This window comes from Echiichthys vipera, assembly GCF_963691815.1.
Source record: "Echiichthys vipera genome assembly, chromosome: 9".
Classification (NCBI taxonomy): Eukaryota; Metazoa; Chordata; class Actinopteri; order Perciformes; family Trachinidae; genus Echiichthys; species Echiichthys vipera.
Window position 1 is genome coordinate 1380462 of NC_139834.1, and position 23501 is coordinate 1403962.

Sequence of the window (23501 nt, forward strand, 5' to 3'; positions counted from 1 at the left end):
ACCTTTAAAATACACCTGTCTGTTGCTCTCGTTATTCTGGCTTTTCTCTCTGACTCACATGAATAACAAATAACTGAGGGCGCCCTCCCACTGTGCCTCCGTCCCGTGCCCCGTGCTTTATTTTTTAAAACAATAAATAATAAACAATGCACAGGCTGGCCTCAGGACCCCAGACTGGCTATTTCAACCAAATGTAACGTAGCACACTGCTCCTGTTGGGGCCCTGGCATCTGTGGGAACATCATGTTGGGAATAAACACCCACGGGGAACTATTATGCTGTAACACCAGAGGGCGGTAGTAGTGTAACACCAGGAAGCACGCTGCCGTTAAAGCCCACAGAAGAAGAACTTTTATTTATCCCACAAAGGAAATTCAAGTTTGTCACTTATTTTATTTATATATTTTATAATATATGTTATTATTATTATTATTATTATACAGGTTACACACACACACACAGGGCTGAGATACATGCAATTAATGGAGAGATGTCAGAGCAGTTGGGGGTTCAATGCCTTGCTCAACAGCGCCTCGGCAGTGCCCAGGAGTTGAACTGGCACCTCTCCAGTCCACGCTCCATTCATGGCCCACGCAGGGACTCGAACCTGCGACCCTACTGCCGCGCCCTCAAACAAACTGCCTCCTGTTGGGAATAAAAACCGACGGGGAACTATTATGCTGTAACACCAGAGGGCGGTAGTAGTGTAACACCAGGAAGCACGCTACCGTTAAAGCCCACAGAAGAAGAAGCGGAGGAGGAGGGGGGCGCAGGGGGAGGTTTGGCCGCTGGGTGTCGCGCTGAGCTCGGACTGAGGGTGACGCAGCTCTCGGTGGAGCAGAGGAAGATCCGGCAGACACCGCACCTTCGACCAAGGTAAGTGAACAAAGAGCGGCCGTTAAAACAGCACCGGGGCGGAAAACATGGCGGACCCCTCCCGTAGCGAACCCCCGCGCGCACTTTGATCTGTTTTACGGAGTTAGATTTCAAAACAAAGGCGCTGTTTGGCGGGTAAGTCGCTAACGTTTACGGGCTAACTTTCCCGGAGCTGCTCGCTTTGGGGAACTTCGAGGCGTCAAGTTGCCATCGACGTCTTCTGGTGACGGATTTCAAAGTAAAACTCGATATAACGAATGCGTGTAAGCGTGGTTTTATTTTGAAATCATACATCCGGTTTTTGTCGCGGTGTTTCCGGTGGCTTGACGCAGACAGGAACTTTCACAGCTAGCGTTAGCTCGCTGATGTTAGCAGGTGAAAAACATTAGTTTAGGACGCTAAAAGCTTAAAAATATAAACCGTAACCATGGTGACGGTGCCGTTACGTGTCGAGGGAACCGTTTGGGTTCGTTACAACCGGAAATAACAACTTTTTGGAGCTCGCGTTCCGTGTTGTTGACACCGGTCCGGTCCCTGTGTTCGAGCCCGGAGCTGCAAACTTCACCGGCCCCTGTTCCGGTAAACAACCTCCCGTTAAAGGCTGTTTACGGTTTGTGTTGTTCCTGTAAACAACCTCCCGTTAAAGACTGTTTACGGTTTGTGTTGTTCCTGTAAACAACCTCCCGTTAAAGGCTGTTTACGGTTTGTGTTGTTCCTGTAAACAACCTCCCGTTAAAGACTGTTTACGGTTTGTGTTGTTCCTGTAAACAACCTCCCGTTAAAGGCTGTTTACGGTTTGTGTTGTTTTTATGACGGAAGACCCCAGGAGCTGGTTTGTTTCTGTGACGTCACTAACGTAACCTTAAGCTAAATAAACTTTAAATAAACGTTCATGCTCCTAGAGGACACTTTAGCACATGTTTAGGCTCCTAGAGGACACTTTAACACACGTTTATGCTCCTAGAGGACACTTTAACACACATTTATGCTCCTAGAGGACACTTTAACACACGTTTTGGTTCCTAGAGGACACTTTAACACACGTTTAGGCTCCTAGAGGACATTTTAACCCACATTTGGCTCCTAGAGGACACTTTAACACACGTTTATGCTCCTAGAGGACACTTTAGCACACGTTTAGACTCCTAGAGGACATTTTAACCCACATTTTGGTTCCTAGAGGACACTTTAGCACACGTTTAGACTCCTAGAGGACACTTTAGCACACGTTTATGCTCCTAGAGGACATTTTAACCCACATTTTGGTTCCTAGAGGACACTTTAACACACATTTAGGCTCCTAGAGGACACTTTAACACACGTTTATGCTCCTAGAGGACACTTTAACACACGTTTAGGCTCCTAGAGGACATTTTAACCCACATTTGGCTCCTAGAGGACACTTTAGCACACGATTATGCTCCTAGAGGACACTTTAACCCACATTTGGCTCCTAGAGGACACTTTAGCACACGTTTATGCTCCTAGAGGACACTTTAACACACGTTTATGCTCCTAGAGGACACTTTAGCACACGTTTATGCTCCTAGAGGACACTTTAGCACACGTTTATGCTCCTAGAGGACACTTTAGCACACGTTTTTGCTCCTAGCGGACACTTTAACACACGTTTAGGCTCCTAGAGGATACTTTAACACACGTTTTGGCTCCTATAGGACACTTTAACACACGTTTAGGCTCCTAGAGGACACTTTAACACACGTTTAGGCTCCTAGAGGACACTTTAACACACGTTTAGGCTCCTAGAGGACACTTTAACACACGTTTAGGCTCCTAGAGGACACTTTAACACACGTTTATGCTCCTAGAGGACACTTTAGAACGCGTTTTGTTTCCTAGAGGACGCTTTTATACACGTTTTGTTTCCTAGAGGACACTTTAACACACGTTTTGGCTCGATTTCGCTCTTTGGTTGCCTAGGAAACGTCGCTGAGTCAATGCATAAATCCCATTTTCTCATGGTTTCTTCAGAAGTGTACAGTGTAATCAGCACGGCTGTGCTCAGCAGAGCCGCTGCTTTCCTTCCTCTTTCTCTGGGCCGTCATTCTCCTTTCATGGTTCCAGTGTTCAGGGTTCAGCTCAGTGTGGTGATCTCACACCTCCATCACCCCACCCCTCCTCTCACTCGTCACTGCGTTCTGAATGGACACGTGTGCTGTACGGTACAGCATCTGAACCATACAGCATCCGGTCTAAATATCGAGTTTGGCCCAACTTTGTCCCAGTTTTTAAACTTGGCCACTGTGAGCTGGAGTTTGACACCACTGCCGTAGAGTCCGAATCCACACCGCAGCCAAACCTCTACCGTTGATACCGTGAGACGCTGTGGAAGGGAAACACAAACACGTATTCGTCTGTGTACCGTACCGTGGACGCACTCTCTGCTCACTTCTTCTTCTCTGTGTTCCTCCAGGTAAAGAATGGCAATGACCGGCCCGAGCTCGTGCTCCTCCATGAGCAACCACACCAAGGAGCGGGTCACTATGGCCAAAGTGACCCTGGAGAACTTCTACAGTAACCTCATCGCCCAGCACGAGGAGAGAGAGATGAGGTAACGTCCACACGTCCTTTTCCAGTGGCTGCACCGCAGAAAGAGAATGGAGGAGAACGGAGCGGCACACATGTTTGATGCTTTTCACGCATGCACTGTAAACAGGAAATGATCCAGGCACCGTTACACTGACAGCTCTACAGTTAAATCTTCTTTAAAGGGTTCATCCACACGATCGAAACGACCTGTTTACCGCGATATAAAACCGCTCCCGTCTATGCTTCAAATTATACCGTTACATGAACTTTAGAGCGTACAGTACTGCTCTAATGGTGCCGAATGACTAATTCCCTGATTAATAATCCGGTGAAACCGTGAGATTCCCTCTGAAAACGTTGTGAGAACCCTGGACTCCACGCTTCATGTGGGAAAACAGATGCTGCAATAGGAAACAACCATGACTGTTATAGTTGGCTAACTTCTGCATAAACTTCTGCATAAACTTCTGCATAAACTTCTGCATAAACTTCTGCATAAACACACACACACACACACACACACACACACACACACACACACACACACACACACACACACACACACACACACACACTTCAGCTGGGTGTTGCTTATGTCAGAATTAAGGTGAGGCAAGAGCACTTCCTCTTATGACATCAGAGTGTTCTCCTCACAGTGCTTTACTTTTCTCAGCTTTCACTCTGATGATGAGGGTGATGAGGATGGTGATGATGATGAGGATGATGATGATGATGAGGATGATGATCACTAATGTGGTAGCATTAGTAAAGTGTGTAGGCGTCCCCATCCTCTCCATAGTGTTTTCGTCTCGTTGCAAACATACCTGATATGATGGGATGTGCACATGCTGCTTAATCTGAATATGATGTGAAACGATGGTGATGGTGAGTTTGTCTCTTCAGGCAGCAGAAGCTGGAGAAGGTGATGGATCAGGAGGGTCTGGCAGATGAAGAGGTGAGTGACCAACACACACACACACACACACACACACACATGCAGTGTTTCCCAGCATGCTCTGTGGCAGTGTGGGGTAACTCACTCTGTTATAGTGTCGCTCTGAATCTTCTGGATTTCCACTTTAAAGTGCTTTTCTTTGAGTAAACAGTTTGCGTTTATGACTGAAGGGTTTGAGCACTCACACAAAATGCACCATGAAGGAAGAGTCTGGAGTTTTCTGCAACTATTTGGTAAAATTGGACCCATTTTATCCGTCTTTTCTGTGAGAATTAAGTGCACGTGCACACAATGATGTGCAGCTCATTGAGTCAGGCTGTTGACCACATTTCAGCCGCATCTGAGGATGAAAAGCAGAAGGCCTCACATTCCTGCCGGGGCTGTGTAAATGGGTGTGGAGTGGATTCCAGGTATTTCTTTCAAAGGTTGTATTTCAGAGTGACGTCTGTGCTCTGCAGAAACGTATCCGGCGTTCTCAGCACGCCAGGAAGGAGACGGAGTTCCTGCGTCTGAAACGCACTCGGCTGGGTCTGGAGGACTTTGAGTCCCTGAAGGTGATCGGCCGAGGAGCTTTTGGAGAGGTAACAAGCTTTTTATCAAACACTTTAAATATAAAACGTGTAAATCTGCAGGAAGAAAAGACAACGCGCTACACACACAATCCTTTGTTTTGAAATTTACCACATGAGACTGTTTCTCGCTGCTGTTTAAAGTGTTTGTCCCCGTCGATCGCGTCTGTCAGGCTGATTTGAGCCTTGTTGTGTTTCCAGGTCCGTCTGGTGCAGAAGAAAGACACCGGTCACGTCTACGCCATGAAGATCCTTCGCAAAGCCGACATGCTGGAGAAAGAACAGGTGGGGGGGGAAAAACACACACACTGGGACGCTGCCGTCACAGCGGCTGGGCATCTTTGAACCCGTGTGTGTGTGTGTGTGTGTCTGTGTGTGTGTGTGTGTGTGTTAGGTCGGTCACATCCGTGCTGAGCGGGACATCCTGGTGGAGGCAGACAGTCTGTGGGTTGTCAAAATGTTCTACAGCTTCCAGGACAAGATGAACCTCTACCTCATCATGGAGTTCCTGCCCGGAGGTACGAGCCGGTCCCACTGAGTCTGGAATCAAACCGCAAAGCACACGTTTGTTTTGAACTCTACAAACGACTTCATATTGATATTAACACTGGAGAACTTTCCTGTCTCATGAATGACCAGTTAGGGCGCCCTCCCACTGTGCCTCCGTCCCGTGCCCCGTGCTTTAGGGTCCTTGTCCCCCCCTCCAGGCCCGTTTGTACTCACACTACCTGGGCCTCGGAGAATGCTTCTTGCTGCCTATACGTCATCACGCCGTAACACGTCACACGCATTGATGACGTCATGGCGATGCGTGGCTTTGTTTCCAGATCTTTCCGTAGACCTCGGAGTTTTTGTGCGTCTTGTCGACTGTTTTTGAATCTTTTCATCGACCAAATCTGCAGTAAACACTCCACCTCCGCATCACACCAACGTGAACCTTTCACCGCCATTGTTTGAAATGTCCGCGCATGGTCCCTCCTTCTTTTTTCTACGTCCCAACAGGCGCACAGGAAATGACCTCAGAACCGCCGTAGGCCTCGTGCTCGTACACGTGCGCACGCTTGTGCTCGTACACGTGCAAACGTGCTTTACAAAAGCCCACCTCTCCCAAACGGGCCGTGGACGGCAAGCGTGCCGCTCCTAGACGTGGTACGGTTGCACTCACACTGGTCAAAGGAACCAGACTTTAGACATGAAAGCTGTTTGGCACAGTACGGAGGCACAGTGGAAGTGCGCCCTTGGTGATGGTCTGAGGCTGTTTTTTTGTGTCCCTCGCTGCATCATGCGTGTGACTCGTGTGACTCTGCTGTTGTGGTGCAGGAGACATGATGACGCTGCTGATGAAGAAGGACACGCTGACAGAAGAGGCCACTCAGTTCTACATCGCTGAGACGGTGCTGGCCATCGACTCCATCCACCAGCTGGGCTTCATCCACAGAGACATCAAACCAGACAACCTGCTGCTGGACTCCAGGGTGAGTCATGGACGCCCACCCTCTCCCTCTGTGGGACGGTTTCAGACTTATGCGGGTGCTCCGATCAGAACCTGTGTGTATGTTTCAGCTTTACTGGAGCCGTGTGCACTAATGCACCAACACACCATCACAGTGCTGACAGTAAGGCCGTCGTAGCCGAGCAACGCTGCTCACGCGGGCTCTGTGGCGCCGCACACGCTGCACAGGTGTGAGACAAAACTTAAACCGTGCGGACGGACTTCTCTCCTGATCAGCCTTCAGACGCTTCACTGGAGTCTGTGCTCGTCTAAACATCAGTGTGTGCTGCAGACTTCAGCACCTCTAACACTGTCTTTTGTCCTTCCAGGGTCACGTGAAGCTGTCGGACTTTGGACTGTGCACGGGGCTGAAGAGGGCTCACCGCACCGAGTTCTACAAGAACCTGAACCACAGCCTGCCCAGTGACCTCAGTAAGCAAAGTCAGGCAACCCTTTTCATTTCTTACATCTGTAACTTGCATGAAACCTCATTTGTAATATCTGTTTATGACTCATTGAATAGAAAATACCAGTCAGTTGTTTTTACATATAAACAAATAACTGCAGAGTGTTGAGTCTGTTTAAAGTCGTACTCCGTAAGAGTTTCATCTATTTACTTGTCTTTTAAGTTCCTGCCCTGTTTCCTTTCTGGATTGTCTCCGTCTAAACGGGGCCTGAACTAGAACGCCATGTTAGTGGCGCTGCTGACAAATGTTAGTCTGCCGGCCAACTACATCGTCACTGAGGGCGCACTCCCACTGTGCCTCCGTACCGTGCTCGAGCACGTTCCACGGCTAAAGTCTGGTTCCTTTGACCAGTGTGAGTGCAACCGTACCACGACTAGGAGCGGCACGCTTGCCGTCCACGGCCCGTTTGGGAGAGGTGGGCTTTTGTCGTCACCAATGCGTGTGACGTGTTACGGCGTGATGACGTATAGGCAGCAAGAAGCATTCTCCGAGGCCCAGGTAGTGTGAGTACAAACGGGCCTGGAGGGGGGGACAAGGACCCTAAAGCACGGGGCACGGGACGGAGGTTAGGTTAACGGTTATGCTGCTTTCACTTGTAAATGAAAATCGGGAACTTCCAACTTCTGACTCAGATTGTAGTAAGGGCAGAAGTGTAACAGGAACATGTAGTTGTGTGTGTGTGGATTTAAGAGGGGAACATAAAAGGGACAGACCAGAAGTAAAGAGGTGAATGTGTTTCACTGAAGTTTACAAAAGAGTAAAAAATAAAAGTCAAAGAACAGACTCATCTGCAGAAACGTCTCACTGCCAAAGAGGGCGCTAGAAACAACGCGTCTAAACTCTGACGGAGTACGACTTTAATCCTTAACGCTGATAAATTAAAGAATAAATGAGGAATGATTGTGTTTGCAGTTTGCTGCTCGCTCTAACACTGAGCTTCTGTCTCCACAGCTTTCCAAAACATGAACTCCAAGAGGAAAGCAGAAACATGGAAGAGGAACAGGAGGCAGCTGGTAGGTGTGAACAGGGACGCGGTCCCACTGACGGCCCTTTGGAGCTGGATCCTTATTATTAATGAAGCCTCACTGAACCTAACCTGAACTACAGCACTAAAGAAAAGAGAATGGCCCAAATATTTAGCTCCTAAATAACTGATGGAGTCAGTCAGCAGCTGTGTCACACACCTCCAGACTGTGTCTGGTCTAGACTGAAGGTTTTGGGTTTTGGCATCATATAAAACACAACAAATGAATAAGAAGACAAAATGGCTGAACTTGATTCCTGGGACTGTCTGCATTGTCTCAGTTGTAGCCTGTAACTTATAACACTCAGTTTTCCAAATTATGAAAACAATTTAAACAAAGGTTCAGGAGCTCATGACGCCTCAGACCCAGGTTCTGTCCGATCACCGGTGCACAGCTCTCTCTCTGTCTGTGTGTGAATAACGACGTTGACCTGCTGTGATTCGTGCAGCAGAGCAGAAAGAAATCCACCTTTAAAAGTCTCTGTGTTCAGCTCAATGCTGCGGTTTACCGTCACGTTAACTTACTGCAGATCAGGGGGTCAGAGTGATCCAGTAAAGGGGCTCTGAGGCTGCAGGTTTCCATCCCAACCAAGCAAAAACACACCTGATCCAACAAACCACCTGTGTGAAGGCGACTCAGGTGATGAGTATGAGGAGTCAGGTGTGTTGTCTGAATGAAAACCTGCAGCCACAGCGTCTCCTCTACTGCATCAGTCTGACGCGTGTGCTGCAGCTGAAGCCCCATTCTCTGATTTCACTCCTTCACAATAAAAGCATTTGACTAATAAAACACCACAGGTCTTTTATTGTGAAGAGTTCACAGCTGCTCCGACTGTTCAACATCAACAGCTGAAGGAATATCTGCAGCAATCAATCCACATATTCATGAAGTTGTGTTTATTTAAGTTACATAATAAGGTTATTATCTTTATTATGGATAAAGACAGGCACAGAACAGGAGGGTAAAGATGCTTTTAGTGCCTTTTTTAATCTTTAACCTCAAAGTGAACGCGTTGTCTCTGTCGTTCCTCCCCACAGGCCTTCTCCACAGTGGGAACCCCGGACTACATCGCTCCTGAGGTCTTCATGCAGAACGGATACAACAAGCTGTGTGACTGGTGGAGCCTGGGCGTCATCATGTACGAGATGCTGATAGGTAAAGACTCCGTGATGCTTTTAGAGCAGAGCAGGACGGGAGGTGATCTAAAGACATCCTCAGCCTTTAAGACTCTGTGTTCTTAGGAGGATGTTGTTTCTTCTTCTGTGTTGTTTCCTTGTCTTTGTAACAGGAAGTAAAGGCCGTATGAACGATCTGTTGTATATAAATTAAGGTTGAATGATGTGGTCTTTGTGCTTCTGCAGGTTACCCTCCGTTCTGCTCAGAGACGCCTCAGGAGACGTACAGGAAAGTGATGAACTGGAGAGAGACGCTCACCTTCCCTCCAGAAGTGCCCATTTCAGAGAAGGCCAAAGACCTCATCCTCAGGCACGGACCTCTCCCTCTCTCCCTCTCTCCCTCTCTCATCCCTCCCTCTCTCTCTCTCTCCCTCACTCATCCCTCCCTCTCTCTCTCCCTCTCATCTCTCTCTCTCCCTTGCTCATCCCTCCCTCTCCCCCTCTCTCTCTCTCATCCCTCTCCTCTCTCCCTCCCTCTCTCTCTCATCCCTCTCTCATCCCTCTCCCTCTCTGCCTCTTTCTCCCTCTCATCCCTCTCTCTCATCCCTCTCTCTCATCTCTCTCTCTCTCTCATCCCTCCCTCTCATCCCTCCCTCTCTCTCTCTCTCATCCCTCTCTCTCTCCCTCCCTCTCTCTCATCTCTCTCCCTCTCTCATCCCTCTCTCTCTCTCTAAATGATGTCATCACTTGACAGACACTCATTGTGCTGAATTTTTTATTTTGAACATGTCACAGTGATCGAAGGCTCTGGTCACACTGCAGGTCTTAGTTTCTGTTCCCATCACGTCTTTATTCTTGTGATGTGGCGGATTTCTGTGTGAACAGCTCACGCTCCTGAAGTGACCCTCATACGGGAGCGAACACGGCAACGGCAACCGGTGTTTTATGGCTTTCTGCTAAAAACTGTGTGGCAGCAGCAGGTAAATTTGTGAGCGAGTGAAATCAGGAAGGAAACCTGACTCCTCCAGATGGACTGATCCTCCTGGTCTCAGCAGATCCATCTGGCTGCAGTGTGAACGGAGCCTCCGAGCCCTGACCCCTGAGACGTTTGTACTGAGCTGTTGTTAAGTGACCGTGTGTTGTGAGCAGGTTCTGCTGTGAGGAGGAGCACAGGGTCGGAGCTGCAGGAGTGGAGGAGATCAAGTCCAACCCGTTCTTTGAGGGGGTGGACTACGACCATATCAGGTGGGAACACTTCCTCTTCTGAGACCTTTGTCTTCCATGATGAGATGATATTCCTTTAGACTCAAATCTTTTCCTTTCACACTGATGGTGCTGGGTTGTGTTTAAGTGTCCAGAGTCGTGTGTGTGCCAGTAAATGCTGAATTTGCTGCTCTTCTGTGCCCTCCAGAGAGAGACCTGCCGCCATCCCCATAGAGATCAAAAGCATCGACGACACATCGAACTTTGATGAGTTCCCTGATTCCGACATCCTCACACCCACCGGTACGCCGCCCGTCTCTCTCACACACCTTTCACATTCTGTGACGTGTGAAATTAAAACCCTCTCCCTGCTTCTTCCTCCAGTCGCCCCGGTGTCCAACCAGACGGAGGCCGACCTGAAGAACAAGGACTGGGTCTTCATCAACTACACCTACAAACGCTTCGAGGGCCTGACGGCCCGGGGAGCCATCCCGTCCTACATGAAGTCAGGGAAGAGATGAGCGCCTCCCGACGGCCTTTCCACCGACACCACCTGAAACCTGAAAGTCGTCCAAACCCCCTTTTCGTGGAAGAACTTGAGCCCTGAGAGGAGAACTCCGCTCTCCTCTCCGCGTTCCCCGGGTGGCGGCGACTCTCGTCACGGGGGACAAGCGAATAATAAAGGGGCTCAACTTCATCCGCTGCTTTCCAGGAACTGCTGCCTTCATTTCCGCAGGTCTTCACTTTTCTCCGACGCTTTCCGAAGGTACCTCTCTACTTCCTGCTCTCACACGAAGGCTGAACTTTGTCCGCGCGGTCGGGGGTTCTCTGCACTTGCCTTTCTCCACCCGTGAACGCAGTAGGATGTGTTCACCCGTGACACCAGCGCCGTAACATTCCCTCTGTGTAAACCAGCAGCGGTCTGTGGGACCCACCCGGGAGGGGGGGGGGGCCGCTCCTCCACACCAACTTCCCACGTCTCGACTCAAACTCTTGCATTAAAGCGTCACTCGAGGCGACTCGGGTGCTCTTCAGGGATCCTGTCCGCGTGTGTTCTCGTTGTTTCGGCTTCTCCACCGTGCTGCCGGCTTCTGTTCTAACCAAAGACCGTGAGCTCCGGGGCGTTGCTGCTGCGTCTCCGTCACGTCTCTTCTTGTAACGTCACTTCTTGTAACTGTAGGATTGTAGTTTTTTGTTTTTTTAGCTTCATATTTGCAGGATGTGCTCGTTGGAAAGTGTAAATACACGACTGATGCATTTTTTTATGGAACACACACGAGTCTTGTTACATTTTCACAGTGACCCACTTCTGTTGAAACACCTTTAGCACCTTATGTGATGTCTGATCCAGTCCCAGTTCAGTCGGGCCCACAGCTCAGTAATGTGTGTTTCTATTGGACTGGAGGAGTCCGCCTGTGTCCACACGTGGGTTTGACAGAGTCTCACAACTGAAGTTACTATTTTACAGATGTAACATCCCGAATGTGTTGCTAACTCAGATTTTAAGTCTCTTCGGGGCTGGAAGAACCAGATCATCATGAACCGAAACGTCCTCTCAAACTTGGGGTCCGTCCACACGATCGAAAATTACCTTTTATTTTTTTATTTTAAAAAGTTCCCGTCCACTCGGCCTCGACTCCTAAATCTGTGCGTCCACATGAAACCAGGTGCAGCGACTCCAAACGCTGTAGTACCCATGCCAGGCCTGGAGGTGGCGCTGTAACTGCCACAGAAATACACCAACAACAGAGAAGAAGAGACGGGGAGACGCTGTGGAGAATCCAAACACCGGAGAGTTCCTCTCCAAATCCTCCTCCATCCTAGAGACAAACGTGTCCCTGGTTCTGGTCTTAGTGGAGACTTTGGTGCTGTTCTGGACTCTGATGCACCCATCACTCTGCAGTTAGTGTCCTCACTGAGCAGAGGGGGCTGCTGGGAGCCCCTTCACTCTGCAGTTAGTGTCCTCACTGAGCAGAGGGGGCTGCTGGGAGCCCCTTCACTCTGCAGTTAGCGTCCTCACTGAGCAGAGGGGGCTGCTGGGAGCCCCTTCACTCTGCAGTTAGTGTCCTCACTGAGCAGAGGGGGCTGCTGGGAGCCCCTTCACTCTGCAGTTAGTGTCCTCACTGAGCAGTGGGTGCTGCTGGGAGCCCCTTCACTCTGCAGTTAGTGTCCTCACTGAGCAGAGGGGGCTGCTGGGAGCCCCTTCACTCTGCAGTTAGTGTCCTCACTGAGCAGAGGGGGCTGCTGGGAGCCCCATCACTTTGCAGTTAGTGTCCTCACTGAGCAGAGGGGGCTGCTGGGAGCCCCTTCAATCTGCAGTTAGTGTCCTCACTGAGCAGAGGGGGCTGCTGGGAGCCCCTTCACTCTGCAGTTAGTGTCCTCACTGAGCAGAGGGTGCTGCTGGGAGCCCCTTCACTCTGCAGTTAGTGTCCTCACTGAGCAGAGGGTGCTGCTGGGAGCCCCTTCACTCTGCAGTTAGTGTCCTCACTGAGCAGAGGGGGCTGCTGGGAGCCCCTTCACTCTGCAGTTAGTGTCCTCACTGAGCAGAGGGGGCTGCTGGGAGCCCCTTCACTCTGCAGTTAGTGTCCTCACTGAGCAGAGGGGGCTGCTGGGAGCCCCTTCACTCTGCAGTTAGTGTCCTCACTGAGCAGAGGGGGCTGCTGGGAGCCCCTTCACTCTGCAGTTAGTGTCCTCACTGAGCAGAGGGGGCTGCTGGGAGACCCTTCACTCTGCAGTTAGTGTCCTCACTGAGCAGAGGGGGCTGCTGGGAGCCCCTTCACTCTGCAGTTAGTGTCCTCACTGAGCAGAGGGGGCTGCTGAGACCCTTCACTCTGCAGTTAGTGTCCTCACTGAGCAGAGGGTGCTGCTGGGAGCCCCTTCCTCGTCCCAAAGCACTCCCAGGCGCCACTTTCTCACTACATTTAGAGACTTTTCACAGCTTCTTAGAACTGGATTTAGAAACAGAGCCTAGAGCAGTTTAGCTCCTTATTCAGAGCATCAGGGAAAAGGGAGACATCTGTGCTGGGCCTCATTCAGTCCCATGCATGTGGCTCAGAGTCCAGTTCACTAAACAGTCTCTGGGTCCGTCTCTGTCCTCTCACACAGCAGCACTGTTGTTGTTATGTGACGTCGCGGGGTCAGAGGTCGGAGGTGGGGCCGTGACGCCGTCCTTTAACAAAGTCTGAGCTTTCACCGTCCAGACCACAACGCCATGGGGGGCGTTTACAATCCTCACACTCTGGGACCTGGTTTCTAACGCCGGCTGCTGTGGACGGGCGACTAAACCAGGTTACAGGGAAAGGCGTCTCCGTGTGGACGGGCCCTTAAACGTTTGCGGTTCTTGAGGACTCGGTTGGAGCTGTTGAGAGCAGCTGACGCACTCAGCCGGTTTAAATTTAGACAGAATGGAAACTTCACTGTAGTGCAGACGTGCGAGTCAAAGGATTCAACTGTGTGTGTGTGTGTGTGTGTGTGTGTGTGTGTGTGCGTGTGTGTGTGCGTGAGTCAGTGTGGACTCACTTTTTACCTTGGGAAGCACGGGGCTGAACACAGGGCTGAACACAGGGCTGAACATCTTCCAGTGAACACGAGATCCAAAATGCTGTCATTTAAAATGAATGTAAATGAAGTTTTTATGGTTTTTCACAATAATTCCAAAAATGCTGTTTGTTTGAATGAAGCCAGGACATTTTATTTTCTTTTATTTTGTTGTTTTTAAATGTGTGTGTCCTGGCTCATGAGGTGTAGCTGTGGAAGCTCATTTCTGCCAGAGACAAAGAGGAAGAAGACGAAAGGAAGGGATTAAAAAACAGAAGATCTTCAATTAAACTCATGAGCAAAGTTCAAAAGGACTTTAATAATTTACATTTCATCATTTTAGATTGAGTCAAAACTGTCAAATATGACATTTTTTAACAAGTTTGACTTTGTAAAGTTGAAAATATTGATTCTGGTGATGATTAAAACTCAGAATTTAGATGTTTTGAGTGTTTTTACGTCAGTTTCACTCCGCTTGTGCGGCTAAATTTAGTAAAACTCATATTTGTGTCTTAAATTCAAAGCTTCCTCTTTGTCCGTCAAACATTATCGGACAGTTTGACGTTCAAACATCACGCTGAAGACGACTCAGCGACTTTAAAATCCCAGCTTTGCCTTTGTCCTTCTGGCAGGAGTGTGCTTCCGTACGCAGCCGTGCAGTGCGGAGGTTTTCTTGTCGCCTGTTTATAGAACTTGCGTAGTGCGTAGACGAAGCTCAGCACATGTTAGAGACGCACGCGTGGAGCTTTTCTCTGGTGGGGGGGGGGGTCACTCTTTTAAACGGTCAAGGAGCGACTTCTTTTATAGATGATGCCACTCTGTGTGTGTGTGAGTGTGTGTGTGTGTGTGTGTGTGTGTGTGTGTGTGTGTGTGTGTGTGTGTGTGTGTGTGTGTGTGTGTGTGTGTGTGTGTGTGTGTGTGTGTGTGTGTGTGTGTGTGTGTGTGTGTGTGTGTGTGTGTGTGTGTGTGTGTGTGTGTGTGTGTGTGTGAGTGTGTGAGTGTGTGAGTGTGTGAGTGTGTGAGTGTGTGTGTGTTTCCAGACTGTGGGTGAGGACGCGATCGCTTTAAGATGTGTATGTTTTCTACAAGTGATGCTCAGATGTGTGTGTGGTGTGTGTGTGTGCTCGGCTGGGGTCGTGGTTTGTCACATGTGACCTGAGAGTCAGGAGTGAGGGATTATGGGAAGGTGGGTGTACATTATTTAAACCACTGTTCTCTCTGTAGCGCGTGGCTGTTCTGTTGTTTTTCTGCTATTTGACAATGAATTACTCTGCACTTACCTGCGTCCTGTCGTCCTTCACACTCACGCATGAATGACGCCGTGTCTGAAACAAGCCCCGCCCACAGAGAGAGAGACTTCCTGTCAGCGTCAGTTCTCTGAGTGTCCACTAGGGGCAGGTTTCACAACAGAGCAGTTTCTCATTGAGCCCCATGTTTTTGGAAACAGTTTATTTTAAACTTTCATGATTTTTGAACAAATGACACCATAACTGGCAAAGACAGATGTCCTATTACTGATTTAGGCTTTTTTTCTGACATGTTAGAGGAAAACTTAAAACAAAGCACCAACGGGCTCCTTCCTTTGGTTATCCACCGTGATGGACTTTACTATGAGAGGAGCTGGTACAGGGGCCAGTGGGGAAGTCTTTAAGAAGAAGAATTACTTTATTTATCCTGCAACGGGGACATTAAATGGCCAAAACACACGCACGCACGCACGCACTGTGTGTGTTTTAAGTTTTCCTCTAACATGTCAGAAAAAACGCTTAAATCAGTAACAGTTATGGTGTCATTTGTTCAAAACTCATGAAAGTTTAAAATAAACTGTCCAAAAAATAAATAAATGTCCAATAAATGTCTTATATTAGTCACAGGACAGCCTTTCCACAGCAGCCATGTTTGTATAATTGTTTTTGGAGGAAGTCAGATGATAGGCAGCAGTAGCTCAGTCCATTGGTGACTTGCCTGGGGACCAGAAGTTTGCTGGTTCAAGTCCCTGTGTGGATCATGCATGAAGTGTGGACTGGGGCTCGAGGGGCAAAATGACTCTCCATTAATCGTGTGTAGGAAGCTGTCACTACACCTCACCTCCAATTATTCATAAACTTTAACTTAACTCTAACATAAAAACTAGCCCCTCCCCCTCAGTGTTGTCATGGAGACCTGATCTAAACACACAGACTAGAATGTTCTTTAGTCCTTAAACAGGTTTAATGATGCCGGCCTGTTTAACATGTGGCTCAATGCGCTGTGTGCATGCGATGGGGCGCCGGCGCCCCGGGCGGTTGGGGGTTCGGTGCCTCTCCAGTCCACGATTTTTACATGGTCCACACATGGACTTGAACCACCGACCTTGTGATTCACACGCGGGGCCTGTGTGCGTGCGGTGGGGGGGGGGGGCTGCCGGTGGCCGGGGTTTGGTGCTTTGGTGAGCTGGCGTCTCTCCAGCTACCAGTCCACTCTTCTTGCATGGTCCACACAGGGACTTGAACCAGCGACCTTGTGATTCCCAGCCACGTCACCTACGGACTGAGCTACTGCCACCTCCACCTCCACCTTCTGTTGCTCTTTTCAACGTCTGTTTTTAGTGGTTTCATCACTTTTTTGTGCCGTTTTCATCTTTCATCTTTGATCTTTCATCTTTAAGGGGCGGCAGTAGCTGAGTCCTTAGGTGATGTGGTTGGGGATCAGAGGGTCAGTGGTTCGAGCCCCTGTGTGGACAATGAATGGACCAACTGGCAAACCCCCCTTACTCTGACATCTCTCCACTAGCTGCATGTGTGTGTAAATTGAATTTTCCCCATTGCAGGATGAATAAATGTGTGCATGTGTTCCTTCTCTGCAAATGTGTAACGTTGACCCTTTCCAGTGCAGCTCCTTGTTCTTGTCGTGGTGTTTCTCATGTTTGATTCTTTGGAACACACGTGCAGGTGTTAGACAGTGATAGGTTTTTATTATAGGAGGCTGTCAGCGTTTACCCAGAGCCCTTATGGTCAGATTATATCTTTATATATTTATATCTTTATATCTATATATCCATATTTAACAGCGAAGCCCAGATGTGAACATGAACTCAACACTGTGGAGTAGCAAAGGACACAGTTGGACGAATAACACACACACCGCATCCAACCGGGGCTCTGGGGACACATTTCAATGCAACACTAACCGGGGCTCTGGGGACACATTTCAATGCAACACTAACCAGAGCTCTGGGGACACATTTCAATGCAACACTAACCAGAGCTCTGGGGACACATTTCAATGCAACACTAACCGGGGCTCTGGGGACACATTTCAATGCAACACTAACCGGGGCTCTGGGGACACATTTCAATGCAACACTAACCAGAGCTCTGGGGACACATTTCAGTGCAACACCCGTTGTGTGTGATGGAATGAAAACATTTAAAAAGCAAAAATAAAATTCTTAAGACTTCAGGTTATAAAAAAACACACACACACACACACACACAAACGCACACACGCATGCACACACACACACGCATGCGCACACACACGCACACACACACGCACACAAACACACACGCACGCACGCACACACACACACGCGCGCGCACACACACACACACACACACAGTTTCCATAAACATGAACCAGTTTGGATCATCAGGTCCACTCATGATGCTTTCTGCCCTCTGTGTGTCCGTAACCATAACAACGCTGAAACAGGACGGAGGCGTGAAGGGGAGCGCCGGAGACAACGTTTGGAACGGACGGAGGAATCTCGTCGGACCCGGAGGAAAGGATCCAGATTTACTCCTGCAGGAGGACGTGCTGCTGCGAGGACTTGATGCGATCCCTCGACCTTGGACGTAAGCGCTCGGGTGCGTCCCAAACGTCGACGCCAGCGTCTGTGAGTCGTAAAAAAACGTGACATTAGTCTGAACGGTTCTGTGACGTGCTGCGTTCAGGAGCTCGGTCGTGACTCGACACAGAAACACGAAGACACTGTCGGATAAATGAGTTACTGCATCAGAGCCGTCGACCTCAGGTTCTCTCAGTCCACGGCATTGACCACCGCAGCGCCCGGGACCCTCGGCCGCTGTTGCTATGGAGACGAAGCCGTTAAAATAAGAGGCGTAGCACATCGATAACGATCGTTTCTGAGCCGGAGCAGAAACTACGGTGGAGTGAATCTGATGAGTCGTGAAAAGAAGCAGCTCCGTCTTCACCGCGCTGAACTCGTCTAAAGCTCCAGACGCGAGTTCATCCGCACTCCGTCAGCTGAGTCGGCACCGCTGCGTCCACCGCAGACGCCGACGGGCAGAGGGGGCTCTGGGTAACGTCTGTGAGCAGGAGGACGAGGACGAGGAGGAGGTGGCGGGGGTGACGTCAGTCCTCGGCGAGGGGCAGGGGGGTCACAGGCACACGGCGGAAAAAGAAGCTGGACCCCCTGAAGAGGTGACCCTGACAGGAGGAGACACGTGCGGGCGTTAGATCCCCGCTGTACGACACAGAGCGGCGTGCAGCGACGGGACGCGCTCTGATACTTTACCTTGTGACTCAGGTGATTCCAGCAGTGCAGCCACGACCTGAAGACGGGGGCGTGAGGGGGGCGACCTGCAGCCAAACTGGCAACACAAAGCACAAGAAATCAGACTGCAGCCAAACTGGCAACACAAAGCACAAAACACAATCAGACTGCAGCCAAACTGGCAACACAAAACACAATCAGACTGCAGCCAAACTGGCAACACAAAACACAATCAGACTGCAGCCAAACTGGCAACACAAAGCACAATCAGACTGCAACCAAACTGGCAACACAAACACAATCAGACTGCAGCCAAACTGGCAACACAAAGCACAATCAGACTGCAGCCAAACTGGCAACACAAACACAATCAGACTGCAACCAAACTGGCAACACAAAGCACAATCAGACTGCAGCCAACCTGGCAACACAAAGCACAATCAGACTGCAGCCAAACTGGCAACACAAACACAATCAGACTGCAGCCAAACTGGCAACACAAAGACAATCAGACTGCAACCAAACTGGCAACACAAACACAATCAGACTGCAGCCAAACTGGCAACACAAACACAATCAGACTGCAGCCAAACTGGCAACACAAAGCACAATCAGACTGCAGCCAAACTGGCAACACACTCTTTTTGTGGTGTTTTCATCTGTTTTTAGTCGTTTTGTCATGTTTTGTGTCTGTTTTTGGTTGTTTTGTCATGTTTTCATCTGTTTTTAGTCGTTTTGTTGTGTTTTTGTGGTGTTTTCATCTGTTTTTAGTCGTTTTGTCATATTGTTGTGGTGTTTTGTGTCTGTTTTTAGTCGTTTTGTCGTGTTTTTGTGGTGTTTTCATCTGTTTTTGGTCATTTTGTCATTTTTTTTGGTGTTTTGTGTCTGTTTTTAGTCATTTTGTCACGTTTTAATGGTGTTTTCATCCGTTTTTGGTCGTTTTGTCATGTTTTTGTGGTGTTTTCATCTGTTTTTAGCTGTTTTGTCACGTTTTTGTGTTTTCATCTGTTTTTGGTCGTTTTGTCATGTTTTTGTGGTGTTCTCATCTGTTTTTAGTCGTTTTGTCATGTTTTTTTGGTGTTTTGTATCTGTTTTTAGTCGTTTCATGAATCATGAATGATTCGATGTAGTGCTGTTTGAAAGAAGGACTCACCCGCAGTTGTTAACGGCCATGAGATCAGCCACCAGCATGAAGGGATACGTCAGAACGCTCACTGCAATCTGGAGAAACACACGCGTTAGTGTGAAGAACTGCTGCGGCTCAGGAAACGTTTTAACAGTGTAAATGTTGAACTTACGCCCATCACAAACTTAGTGTAGCTTCTTACGGCTGAGGCCTGACTGAACTGCAACACAGATTATTTTATTATTATTTATTTATGACATCATCATTATATCAGTTGAAAATGGCTCAAATCAGCAAAATTATCACGCCTCACAATCATTTCTGGGACAATTGATCGCCCAGTGAAATGTGTTATTGTGACATCACTTTGTATCTTGATGTGTTCGCTGACTTTTATTATTCAGCATCTTTGGTTTGAGAAACAGGATTTTTGGTTTGTAAATCTCCCCCTGACGTACTCAGGTTCCTTGTTTCCAGCATAAACACATTTTATATTTGTTCTTTTGGGAGTCGGAGAGCGTGTTTTCATCCTGCTTATTCCACTAGACAGCAGCATAACAATGAAATACTGGTGTTTAACACACACCATGACAGCTGTCAGGCGCTGGTACGTGTGAGTGAAGGACTTACACTCTCGTCCACAGCGTAGGTGTTGATAAAGTGAGCCAGGAGGTTACAGCACCACAGGAACAGGACCTCTCCCATCACATGGGGAATGAGACCTCTGCAAACACACAGAACACTGTTTAGAGCGACGGGGCCAGAGATGAAGTTCAGACGGAGTCAGAATTTAAACAATGAAAAGGTAAAAAGTGAAATTCCAGCATTAAATCATCCCAGGGTCTTTTCGGCAAATACAGTCATTAAATAATGCATGGAGAAAGTTTTTAATTACTATTAACGGAGAAATCCAGGAGAGATGCTAACAGCCTGTCGCGGCTAACTCTAATTAGCTCAGGGCAGCACGGTGAAGGCATTCAAAGGTCTTTTTTAACCACTAATGCTGCTGAAAATAACAGCAAACCTCTGCAGCAGGATGAGAAGAGTCCCTACACACACAACAAAGCAGCAACAGCGTAGTTAGTGAAGCCAGAGTTTATTAAAGAGTGTTTTAAAGTCTGTACGACCACGCGTCACATCCCGCTGAGAGCTGCATCCAATCAGCAAGCGGGCTCATCTCAGGGGTTTGAGCGGCCGGTTGTTGGCCCTGCTCTCCCACAGGCCCACAAACAACCGCTCAATCGGCCGCTCGAGCGACTCACATGCAGTTTAAGGACGTTTCTGCAAGATCATTCCGGGCTTTCGACCCTAATGGAAACACAGCTTAAGTGTAATTACGGTGTCCAGGATTTCTCCGTTAATAGTTGTTACATATTCGATTGCGTGAATTTGCAGAAAAACACCCTGGTGATGATTTTACGCCGTAGTTTCCCTTGAACTGCGTTTGAAGTGTGACTTACACGTAGAATCCAGAGATTCCTTCTTCCTTAAAAATCTTGACAATGCAACTGAACATCCCACTGAGGATGGAAACACACACACACACACTCGTTGACACGTGCACGAAGTCCACGCTGTGAAAACTCTATCTTTTTAAACAGCCTGGTACTTTAAGTGACGGCGTCCTACATGAATAAACTGTCGGCTGCTGAACAGGCGGGTGATTGGACCCGACAGACGTGTGTGTGTGTGTGTGTGTGTGTTTCTGTGTTTGTGTCTGTGTGTGTGTGTGTGTGTGTGTGTGTGTGTGTGTGTGTTTGTCGAACTGGTTTGAAGTGGGCGCGGCTCTGTTGTGGCAGGACTGCTGCACACTGTTTCACATCAAATCAAATGCTTTTTAAGACCTGAACAGAGGAAACACTTTCTCTACAGCTACATTCATGATGCACATTAGGACTCAGGACCTCTACGTTGTATTTCAGGATGTGTTTTTATCTCCACACACGTAAAAACACATTTATTAACCAAATGAATGGCAAATGCACTTAACTGTGTCCCACTGTTACACTTTACATGAGATTAAAAAACCAAAAACACATTTTTATTCATATTTTTAGCTGAAATAATTTGCTATGAACTGTTGATTTTGACTCCATAGTGTAAAACAATGAGTCTGTTCTGTGTATCTGTCTTTCATTCACTTAACAGTCACTTAAATGCTTAAATGAAACACGGTGGCACATGTGCAGCGTTACACAGTCTTACCCGTACTTGACCTCTCTGCCGACAAACTGGGCCATGCACCGCACCGACATCACTGCCAAAGGGAAACAAGACACGAGATCAGCCGAACCACCAGGGGACGACGTGGTGCGCTCTTTAAAGATGAGTGGTTCGGACATTTCATGCTTTTATTACAACAGGACTGCGTCAGGGAGGGCGACCTGCAGCAAAGGGCCGCAGGTGGAGTCCAACCTCAAGGACTTAAAGCCTCTGTGAACGGAGCAGCGGCTGGTGCCTCAGTGGTTAAAGCAGGCGCCCCATACTTGGTACACTTGAACTACCAACTTTAAAGTGAAATTCAGGAAGTTGAAGGCATTCAAAGGTCTATTTTAACCACTAATGCTGCTGAGAATAACAGCAAACCTCTGCAGCAGCATGAGAAGAGTCCCTACACACACAACAAAGCACCAATGGGCTCCTTCCACTGTAATGGACTTTACTATGAGAGGAGCTGGTACAGGGGCCAGTAGGTAAGTCTTTAAAACACTCTTTAATAAACTCTGGCTTCACTAACTACGCTGATGACTCTTTGTTGTGTGTGTAGGGACTCTTCTCATGCTGCTGCAGAGGTTTGCTGTTATTTTCAGCAGCATTAGTGGTTAAAAAAGACCTTTGAATGCCTTCACCGTGCTGCCCTGAGCTAATGTCTGGCAGACACTGGAGTCCGCCCCACATGGAGGACCGGTCTCATGCTTAAAGAACCTTAAGTGGTTTCAAAGGGAGGATTTTCTGCTTTTGTCATTGTTTGGTTTCAGTTGTTCAGACAACACGTGAAATGTGAAGCCACCACCTTGGACATTTCATGGATGAAAGGGTTATAAAAGACACTTTTTCTGGTGGAATAACCTTGACCAGCTTGATGAGGACCCACCGTGAAAAGGGTGCGTGGCCACTCTGGACAGACACTGGATGATCATCTCCTGTGAGGTCTGCAGACAGGAAACACTTTCAGGTCACAGAACAACTCTTCCATCCTCCCACACTCGTGTGTCACTGTGGTGAACGTGCACAGTTAGTATTGTTATCATGAGCCCACTCTGGAAGACAACGGGCCTGATGAACTGAACCACAGTTGGGTTGTCTTTCAGGGCGCACTCCCACTGTGCCTCCGTACCGTGCCCCAGCACGTTTCACGGCTAAAGTCTGGTTCCTTTGACCAGTGTGAGTGCAACCGTACCACGTCTGTACATGTTGTGTTACTTTAGAAAATGCTTTGTAAAAGGAAAAGAAACCACACATTTAAATAAAGTTTGTCCTGGCAGTGGAAGCGTCAGAGTGGCATGTAACTATAAAGCAACAATAAATTAATAATCCCGGCTGGGGCCCTTCTGTTTGGAGTTTGCATGTTGTCCCCGTGTCTGCGTGGGTTTTCTCCGGGTTCTCCGGTTTCCTCCCACAGTCCAAAGACGTGCAGGTGTTGGGTTCATTGATGACTCTAAATCACCCGTAGGTGTGAATGGTTGTCTGTCTCTGTTCGTCTCTATGTGTCCTGTGATAGACTGGCGTCCTGTCCAGGGTGGACCCCGCCTCACGCCCCCCGATGTCAGCTGGGATCGGCTCCAGCCCCCCGTGACCCCGACAGGGACAAGAGGCTGAAGATGAATGAATGAATGAATGAATTTTGAAGGGTTCATTACAAATATTACGGTCTGGACAGTTTGCGTGGCTGAGGCATACACCCGCGTGGTGCTAATTCTACTTATATCTGTATTTAATAAAACAATTAAACAAATCTGACCTCTTATTGTCGACTTTTGGCACTCAGCAGTTTTCCAAAGTGTTTGCTCTCGTCGTGAGAAACTCAAACAGTGGAACATTATGAAACAACACGATCGAAATGTCCAACGACAAAAGGAGGCAGAGAG

General features: G+C 48.4%; 3 protein-coding genes across 9 annotated transcripts in view; 1 reads left to right on the forward strand and 2 right to left on the reverse strand.

Moving 5' to 3' along the window:
- Positions 1-23501, reverse strand: part of stk35 (serine/threonine kinase 35) — a 232329-nt gene that overhangs the window by 162965 nt on the left and 45863 nt on the right. The gene's annotated exons all lie outside the window — the stretch shown is intronic.
- LOC310952180 (serine/threonine-protein kinase 38) lies at positions 822-12150 on the forward strand. 5 transcript variants are annotated; one of them, XM_083920692.1, is made up of 14 exons: positions 822-876; positions 3311-3448; positions 4330-4381; positions 4840-4962; positions 5152-5235; positions 5345-5468; positions 6271-6425; positions 6772-6883; positions 7861-7922; positions 8972-9089; positions 9296-9419; positions 10199-10294; positions 10461-10555; positions 10637-12150. In XM_083920692.1, the coding sequence occupies exons 2-14, from the start codon at positions 3318-3320 to the stop codon at positions 10771-10773; spliced, it is 1413 nt and encodes a 470-aa protein (XP_083776818.1). In that variant the 5' UTR covers positions 822-876; positions 3311-3317; the 3' UTR covers positions 10774-12150. The 5 variants fall into 5 exon arrangements, with proteins under 5 accessions (XP_083776818.1, XP_083776819.1, XP_083776815.1 ...); XM_083920693.1 differs by having other exon boundaries at positions 6772-6874; XM_083920689.1 differs by having other exon boundaries at positions 10461-12150.
- LOC310951586 (mitochondrial carrier homolog 1-like) overlaps positions 16753-23501 on the reverse strand; it is an 11248-nt gene continuing 4499 nt past the window's right edge. For both annotated transcript variants that reach the window (XM_083919886.1, XM_083919885.1), the window contains exons 5-12: positions 22508-22565; positions 21619-21670; positions 20874-20933; positions 20044-20137; positions 19586-19633; positions 19441-19508; positions 18309-18384; positions 16753-18220 (exon numbers count right to left, since the gene is read on the reverse strand). In XM_083919886.1, the coding sequence (XP_083776012.1) occupies positions 18146-18220; positions 18309-18384; positions 19441-19508; positions 19586-19633; positions 20044-20137; positions 20874-20933; positions 21619-21670; positions 22508-22565 (531 nt within the window). In that variant the 3' untranslated portion in view covers positions 16753-18145. The remainder of the gene's footprint in view (positions 18221-18308; positions 18385-19440; positions 19509-19585; positions 19634-20043; positions 20138-20873; positions 20934-21618; positions 21671-22507; positions 22566-23501) is intronic.